The 9,366-nt window shown below is 43.6% G+C and overlaps 1 protein-coding gene across 1 annotated transcript; it reads left to right on the top strand.

The window, feature by feature from the left end:
- The first annotated feature begins 694 nt into the window (after positions 1-694).
- Positions 695-8,809, top strand: LOC146339439 (uncharacterized). Its single transcript, XM_084809369.1, has 3 exons — positions 695-832; positions 2,648-2,752; positions 6,689-8,809. The coding sequence occupies exons 2-3, from the start codon at positions 2,662-2,664 to the stop codon at positions 7,657-7,659; spliced, it is 1,062 nt and encodes a 353-aa protein (XP_084665495.1). The 5' UTR covers positions 695-832; positions 2,648-2,661; the 3' UTR covers positions 7,660-8,809.
- The last annotated feature ends 557 nt before the right edge of the window (positions 8,810-9,366 follow it).

The following is a 9,366-nucleotide window of genomic DNA, read 5'->3' as shown; positions in this document are numbered from 1 at the left end:
TTTCTCCCTTGCTTTTCGCTTCCCTTTTTTCTTCAGCTACTTGTAAAGCCTCATCAGACAGCCACTTGGCTTTCTTGCATTTCTTTTTCTTTGGGATGGATTTCGTTGCTGCCTCCTGAACAATGTTACGGGCCTCCGTCCATTGTTCCTCAGGCACTCTGTCTATCAGGTCTAATCCCTGAAATCTATGAGGAGCGGGATAAGAATACTGCTAAAAATATAAAGGCTACTATTTAAAGTAGAAAAATTAAGCACACCAGGCCAAACTATACATTTAAGATAGTGTCATTTGGCCCATATCCATTCACTTCCTCCAGAAGGAGCATTTGGAATGCTCCGGGGGTGGGGGGGTGGGGGGGAGACTGCAAGAACTCGCAACTTTGGCTGGATCTACACGTGCAAGCAGAAAGAGGTGGTAAAATCCTGAATCAGGCAGCAGGCGGGGGAAATGTCCTCCTATTTGTTTTTTTTAAATCAAACACTAACTCTCCTTGCAAGTAGAAAACAAGCACTATGGAGAGTGGGCGGGGCTTGAATGAATCTTCCTTCCCTCTCTGCTCGTTTTCTTTTGGCAGGGAGCGTTTGTTTTTTAAATAGGCAGCATTTAAGCATGGTATGCCCCCACACCTGCAATCTGGTGGTACAGTCCATTCTACCATCTCGAGACTTTTACTACTTTAGTCCTCTGCACGTCAAGACTGGACCATTGAGTGCAGGAGGGGAGGGGAGGGGAGGGGAGGGGAGGGGGGGGGGAGAGAAGAGTTGTTTGGTGGCTGTTTGCAAAAAAGATGCCGAGCACTGAGTGTTAGGAGACTAACGTAGAAGAGTGGAGGTGCCTTGTGTTGTTTCTTAGGGGAACAAAACTCGTGCCTTTAACTAGCTTGTAACTAGCCTTTGCTTCGCATTGCTGGTCAAAACTCCCCAGTTTATAGTGAAAGCGAAAGCAGTGGGGAAATTGGGTTGTTTCTCGGGGGGGGGGGGGCGATACTGTTCTCATTCCCACGGGGAAGAGTTTGGCCTGTGGCTTTTCTTTTCACATCCACCGGCAATTCGGTCGACAAGGTACCTGCAGAAGAGTTGGGCTGTTGCAGCTGCAATCCTGTACGAAGATATCTAACTGAGAGAAAGCTCCATTGAGCTCAGTGGGACTTACTTCTGAGTAGACATGGGTAGGATTGCTCCGCCAAGCGTTCTTTGAGAAAGGGGATGCTTATAGTGTGATCCCACGCCTTGTCGACTCAGAGGTTCAGTGTAACCTCTGAATTCAGTGGGGCTTACTCCTGGGTAAGAGGGCATAGGATTGCAGCTTCTTTGGGGTGGGGTGTTAAAGCTGATAAAATATTAATGACTGAGAGGACAACCTTTGTAGTCCTACTAGATGACCATTCAAGGGGCTGGTTTTGACCTTTAAAGTTCTATCTATATAAATGGTTTGGGGCCCAGGGATGTGAAGGGCCATTTTCCCCATGTGACGTCCAATCTTTAAGGCCTGCTTCGGAAAGTCTCTTCAGGTGTTCCTGCCTTCAGAGGTTGGTGGCAACTAGGGTCAGAGGCTTTTTGGTGGTGGCATCCCATTTGTGGAACACCTTCCCCAGGTAACCTAGTGTGGCATTTGTCTTAAGGTGCAATCTTATGCATATTTAGATGGGAAAAAAGCCCAGAACTCCTAGCATTGCCCAGCCAGCAAGGGAATTGTAGGACTTTTTCCTCAGTCTAAACATGCATAGGATTGCCCCCTTTGGTTGCAATTCTATACATGTTTACCTGGAAGTAAGGCCCATTGAACCTAATGGGGTTTACTTCTGAGTAGACATGCATAGGATTGCGCGCTTACTCAGGTTAAGTAAGACCTTTTTATTAGTCCAAGACTTTCAGTGAAGGATGTGTTTCTGCTGTCTTTATGCGAAGCTATTGCCTGGTTCTTTGCCTGGTTCTTCTTGCCTGTGGCTGTTGCTTATGTTGATTTTTGTTGTGTATAGTTATTATTGGCCTGTTTTGTTACTTTTTAAAGCCGCAAAGCAGCATAAAAATATTTCAGATAAACTAGGTGCAGGCTATCAGACTCAGGTTCATGTTTCTGCTCAGACTGGAGCAAATCTTGTCCTTGTTATTTAATATATTAATTAAATTCGTATTCTGCATCTTCAGCACACCATTCTCCCCGGGGTGACTAAGAAAGCAGACAAAAACCATACAGTCCATCAATAAAAATCAATAAAATGACATCAGCGGATAAAAGCTAGTCATCAAATATGTAAATAAGGGAGAGTTAAATTAGTCAAATTTGGTTGGTGGCTGGTTCACCTGGCTGAATGTTTTCTAGCCTGTTCTAAATGGGGCAGCACCCCGGCTAAAACGGTGGTGGGCAGCCTGCGGTCCTAAAGCCATATGTGGCCCTCAGCCTAGCTTCCTGCGGCCCTCAACCTAACTTGAAAAGCAGGTGATCAGACCTTTGGCCAGCATACTTCCAAGCATACGTACTTGGGATTGCTTTGCTGTATTGACAGGATTTGGCAGGTGAAAATTGAAGGCGGTGAACTATGCACAAGTCCAGAAAGTCTTGCTGTTTGTTGTGTGTTGGTTTCTGCGTCCCCTAAGCAGCACTACGGTAAGCATCTGAACGTGTAACTTATCTTTTTCTTCCTAGTTCCGTACATTGCCATGCTCTCCTGCATGAAGCAAAGATTACGGGCCTCTACCCAGAATTGTCAAGGGTCTGATGAGGTGAATAATCTGAAGAATTTGAAAGGAGGTAAGGAACCCATTTAACAAGGTCAGAAATGTCCACAAGTGAAATGCTAAGTTCATTTCCGTAGAGCCAGCCTTTTTCCTTTCCTGTCACGTCTTCTAACTTGCTAAAAAGAAATGTGGAAAGCTGTAATAACCTCATGTCTTGTTAACATTCTGAGCATATTGGCTGTCCGAATGCAAGGGCCACTTAGGAGGTAATAATCTCAGTTTAATGAACGTTGGGTTATTAAACCAGAAATGTGTGTTGGGCTGCAGAGCCCCCCGCTCCCCCAAGCGCTGACTTTGAGAGTATGTCATGGTTTCTTTAAGCGACAGTTTCCTGTGACCTCTGAAACAGGCAACTGGTTTAATCTTGGACTCCAAACCGTTATATGAAACCAAGATTTCCATCTAGGGCTGCCTTCGCCAACCTGATGCCCTCCACATGTTTTGAGCCATAACTCCCAGCATTCCTGGCCATTTGCCATGCTGACAGGAGCTGATGGGAGTTAAAGTCGAAAACATCTGGAGGGCACCAGATTGGGAAGGCTGATAGAGGTCTTTAAAGGTGATAGCCAGCTTCTTGAACTGGGGCCAAGAAACAAACTGGAAGCTAGTGTAGTTGCCACAGTAATGGACATATGTGCTCCAAAAACGTAGGGGAGAGGAGAGGCTATGTAAGTTCTGGATCAGTGCCTAGACTCAGTAATGGGCCAATAAACTGAAGCTGAATCCTGGCAAGACGGAAGCCCTGTGGATGAGTGGTTCCCAAGTCCGGGCAATAGGCTCATTGCCTGTTCTGGATGGGGTTGCACTCCCCGTGAAAGATGAGGTTCATAGTTTGGGGGTATTCTTAGATCCATCATTGTTGCTGGAGGCCAAGTGGCCATGGCAGCTCAGAGTGCTTTTTACCAGCTTTGGCTGGTTCACCAGGTACAGCTGCTCCTGGACATGGATAGCTTGGCCGTGGTTGTACAGGCATTAGTAACCTCCAGACTGGATTACTGCAATGGGCTCTTCGTGGGGCTGCCCTTAAGGCTGCTATGGAAGCTGGAGCTAGTGCAGAATGCAGCAGCTCAGCTGTTGTCAGGAGCTGCCCCTTTTCAGCATGCAACTCTTTCGCTGAGGGAACTGCACTGGCTGCCTATTCGCTACTGGGCCAGGTTTAAGGTATTCAGAAGGCATGTTCCTGGTGGTTCCACATGAACCCATAGCCTGGTTAGAGTCCACCAGGAAAAGAGCCTTCAGTGTGTTGGCCCCTTTCTGTGGAACTCCCTGCCTTTGGAGATCAGACAGGTGTCGACATTGTGTTGCTTTTGGCGCCTCCTGAAAACACTGTTATTTCAGGAAGCCTTCCTGAGTGACTGGCTGCAGTTTATCAGACGTGGTTTATCAGAACTCTGCTTCTTTTTTAAAAATTTACATTATTTTAACATGGTGTTTTTATTCTTTCGCCTGTTCACTACTCTGCGGTCTTTGGATGTGGAGTGGTATACAAATACTGTAAATAAGTAAGTAAGTAAGTAAGTAATAAATAAATAAGTAAGTAAGTAAGTAAGTAAGAAAGAAAGAAAGAAAGAAAGAAAGAAAGAACCTGGCTCCAGTCAGAACTCTTGGTGCGGCATTCTGTACCTACTGAAGTTTCCAGACACTCTTCAAAGGTAACCCCACATACAACACATTACGGTAATCCAGTCTAGATGTAGCTAAGGCATACGTAACTGTGTTGTTTTTGTAACCCGTGTTATTCATACACTTTCTTAAAAGCATTAAGAACTAGCTGATATCATTGGTAAGATAAGGGATTAGAAGGTGCGTTCCTTCATCTGATCTAGGAATGCTATCCACATTTCCCTTTCTCTGGCTTTGTGCCATAGGGAAACGGGTTGCACATTTAAAATTAGATTCTTGAATACAGTGGCATTTTAGTAAGGATTACTTGCTCCAGTGAGGGCTAGTTAATTTGGTTTACACATGCAAGTTCACCACCAAAGAACTGCGATGGTTTGCCCTGGGTATAGAAGCTAATCCAGCTCAAACACCACAGACAGAAGATTCGTACCACCCAGGCTCCTCCAAACATAGTACTGTTACACTCGCTCTTCTCTGAGCAGTGAGAAGTTCTTGGTGTGCAGTGCTACGCAGGTTTAGTTTTCTTTGGAAGGTCACTAGAGGCTTATTAACATGTTATAGTATTTTCATTTATTTGCAAATTTGTAGATTGAACTTAGGTGGAGGTCCAGCTTAAACCTGCAAAACAAGTGCTGTGCTCCCAAATCAGATCTCTCGGGAGACAGCCAGCATCCTCAGATGGTCACAAACTCCAAACCCGTAAGTACATAAGAACAGCCAGCGGACAACCACCTGCCTGTGGGAAACTCATAAGGAGGACATGAGTGCAATGGTGTACATTGCCATACTGCCTCTGGTACTGGAGGTAGCATGTAGCCATCAGGACTTGTAGCCATCAAGACTCATCTCTCTTAATCTCTGTGCCTTTTTCAGTCTCAAACTGCAGGCTGTTGTTCTTTTCACACACTGACACTTTGTCACTTTCCCCTGGCTGGGAATCTGGATGAGTCATCTCTTCTGACCATCACCTAGCATTTTTAGATCCCATGGAGAACCATCACCGGAAGTCTTAAGATGCTGGCCAGGTGTTTTTTTACGGCAACCCACACTGTTAGCCATACTTACAGAAATCCAATCGGAAACCCATAATAATACTTTTCAATTTCTAGGGGGTAGCCATGTTAGTGTATTGCAAAAAAACCAAAAAAGAGTCTTGTGACATCTTAAAGGCTCACAGATTTATTCTGGCATAAGCTCTCATGGACTACGGCCCACGTTATCAGATGCATGGTGTATTAGAGTTCCAGGTTTATATACAGTACACATGGTGTGTGAAGAACTGTGAACAGTGAGGTCAGAAGGAAGTGAAATACAGGCAGTATTGACAGTGACAATCACATTATTAACAGTGGTTGTTCACAGTGCAGTTATTGCTGATAACACAGGTATCTTGGCACTTAGTAAGCCATTTGGATGAAGGATTTTTATCATCCTATATGTGTTAATGGGTTGCGTTCTATCACCAGAGGCCTGAATTGGGATAAAGGATTTTCACCACACTGCACGTGTTATGACTTACCTAGTGCCAGGATGTTTGTGTTATCAGCAACAGCTGCCCTGTGAATGGCGACTGTTAATACTTTGATTGCCGCTATCAATACTTTCTGCATTTAATTTCCTTCCGGCCTCACTATTTTCAATTCCCCTCCCCCATATGTACTGTATAGGAACCTGAAACTCTCTATAAATGTTCCCATGCAACTGATGACATTGGGTATAGTCCACAAAGGCTTATGCCAGAATAAATTTGCTAATACTTTTAAAGTGAATCAAATTCTCTCAAACAACGGAGTTCTCAAATGCCCAGTTACATCAACTGTCATCCTATGAAACTGATTGGTGAGAGATTCAGGACAAATAAAAGGAAGTCCTTCTTCACTCAGCGCATAGTTAAACTATGGGATTCGCTACCACAGGGTGTTGTGATGGCCACCAATGTGGATGGCTTTAAAAGGGGCTTGGACAAATTCCTGGAGGAACAGGCTATCAATAGCTACTAGTCCTGATGGCTATGTGCTACCTCCAGTACCAGAGGCAGTGAGCCTGTGTACACCAGTTACTGGGGAACATGGGTGGGAGGGGCTCATGCCTTGCTTATGGGTTCCCGGTTGACAACTGGTTGGCCACTGTGTGAACAGAATGCTGGACTAGATGGACCCTTGGTCTGATCCAGCAGGGCTCTTCTTATGTTCTTCGTAACAAAGCCGAGAGCAATCAAATGATGTATATGCATGAGAAAACATAGCCCTTACAATATGTATTTATTTAGGCATCTCTCTCCATGTATGTAAAATTAATCATGTTCAAATCACTTTATTTTTTAAAGCTAAAGTTAGGCTTGCAAATGCCACTGAAGAGTTGCTTGGAGGGAGTTTTCTCTCAGCTTCTGATCAGGGAGATAATTCTGACAATTGGCTCAAGTCGAAAAAGCAATCCAAAAGATCTGTCAAGAAGAGAGTGGTGAAATATACTTCTCATGGAACACATTCAGAGAAACTTGAGGAAACTGGTCTCTACCCATCTGATAAGGTGGATAGACCAAACAGACCTGCTGCCCATATAAAAGAAAACTGTGTAGACAAACGGCCTTATCAGTGTAAGGAATGTGGGAAGTGTTTCAGTCAGAGGTCATACCTTATGCAACATCAGCGAATCCACACGAGAGGGAAATGCATTAAGTGTACTGAATGCGGGAAAAACATGTCTCGGAATGCTGACCTTGTTATACATCAGAGAACCCACACAGGAGAGAAGCCGTATCAGTGCGGTGAATGTGGAAAATGTTTTTCTCAGGCGTCAAATGCCATTAGGCACCAGAGGATCCACACTGGAGAGAAGCCTTACAAATGTACACAGTGTGGGAAAAGCTTTAATCAAAATTCACACCTTGTTTGCCACCAAAGGAGTCACAGTGGGGAAAAACCCTACAAGTGCATTATGTGTGAGAAGAGCTTCAGTGAGAAAGCATCCCTGTTGCTTCATCAAAGAGTCCACACAGGAGAGAAGCCCCACAAGTGCCTAGAGTGTGGGAAGAGTTTCCGCCTCCTCACGGCCATCATTCAGCATAGGAGAATCCACACAGGAGAAAAGCCCTATGGGTGTAGCAAATGTGGAAAGAGCTTTCGGCAGAAATCAACACTTACTGTGCATTGGAGAACCCACACAGGAGAAAAGCCTTACAGATGTACCGAATGCGGGAAGAGCTTCAGTCAGAGTTCCTATGTATCTATTCACAAGAGAATTCACACAAGAAAGAATCACCAGATCAATTCTCTGGAAGCGTGGGGAAAGCTTTAGTGATTCTACCATGCTTGTTCTACATTTGGGGATCCAAGCAGGAAAAAAATTCCATGCAAGTCTACAGAATGCAGACAAGGTTTCCAATGGAGTTCTACAGCAAATCTTTGGGAGTTGGGCTGCAACTCCCATCATCCCCAGCTACCATGGCTGAGGATGATGGGAGCTGTAGTCCAACCCCTGCCCCAGGTTTGTGTAGATTGCAGGGAAGCAACCTAGAGATAGGGGAGTAAATGGGATGATGGATATCTTTCCAAATGAGTATTTCTTGAAAGGATATTTTTAAAGAAATACATAATACTCAGAAAACCTATATGTGTAATGCGAAAGAGACTTCCATTTGTATTCACGTTTTGACAGTGGTGTGGGTTTCTATGGTAGGTAGGACTTATCTGGTAGCGGGATGGGAGCTTGGCTATTAGGTAATTTATCATTTGGCTATGAGGAAAGGCTTTGGAAAGGGGAATGCCAGGTCTCCGGAGGTCAGATTCAGAGTACAGCTCCTCTTCTATTTGTTCTGAGAGTGTAATTTGTTCAAACCCTCTTTGGATCATAAGCAGTTTCAGGAGAACATAGCTGAAATCGCTCTGGACATATCTACCGTAGGCTGCAATCCTATGTGTGTTTAGATAGGAAAAAGGCTTTTTTTCTGTCTAAACATGCATAGGATTATGCCTTTACTGACTTTAACTGATTGAGTAGTCTTTTCTTTTCCCCAAGGAAACTATTACTGTGAGAGGGTAAGGATCTCTAGCAGAAAAAAATCTTAGCACCCTTAGATTCTCTGGGGGAAGTCATGACAATTAGACTGATATAAAATCTGTATTCATTTGTAGAGTAAATATACTTAATATCTTTAGAGAACTAGTAATGTTAGTTGTCAAGTGGAATGAATATCAAAATAGCAAGGTTTTTTCATTCTTGAAAATATCTCTAAATCTTTTTGTCTTCATTTTTTGCATCATCTTTACTGTTGGAAGACCTGATAAAGCTTAACTCACAGTTGAGTCGTTTTTTTTTAAAATACTACTAGTATTTTATCTTTGTAATGGTTTTAGTTTTGTAAATAACCTTGGTGATACTTTCTGCCTGGAAAGGTGGCATGAATATGTGTGTGCATATTAAAAAATAAAAAATGTTTCTGGTCACTAATCAGATCCTCAGAATTAATGAACCATTTATGAAATTACATTATTAAGCTAATTTCTTGGCTCCCAGAGTGCTTACTGCTAAGGCTGCCATCCTACATGTGCTTACCTGAAAGTAAGTCCTACTGAACAAAGTGGGACACATCTGAGTAAATATATACAAAAGATTGAGCTGCAGTAGGCATAATATTGTGTTTGGTAGGAGTTAAGGAAGTTAATTTGTATCCACAATCAAACATTGGCCGCAATCAAACATTGTTGTCCTTAATGTCTTTCTCTGTATCCTAGGGTCTTTTTGTGTTCTAGACTAAAAGTTCCTTACAACTTTTAATACTGTGGTTACATATTTTAGAACTGGGGTAGAGAACCTCAAATCTGGGGGCCAAATCTAGCCCTCCTGGTGTCCCAATCTGGCCCTTTGGGGTTCCCATATGACCATACTCACTTCCTCTGTCCCCCCTTCTCTCACCCACTGATGGTTTGGTGGTTTCCCAGCCTCTGCAGTTTTCCTCCATTCTAAAGGGTTGAAATGACTAAAGTTTAGTTACTGACCATAAAA

This window comes from Heloderma suspectum, chromosome 7 (assembly GCF_057233095.1).
Source record: "Heloderma suspectum isolate Gila_16-S chromosome 7, 16-S_ref, whole genome shotgun sequence".
In the NCBI taxonomy this organism is placed as follows: domain Eukaryota; kingdom Metazoa; phylum Chordata; class Lepidosauria; order Squamata; family Helodermatidae; genus Heloderma; species Heloderma suspectum.
This window is presented reverse-complemented; position numbering and strand designations above follow the sequence as displayed.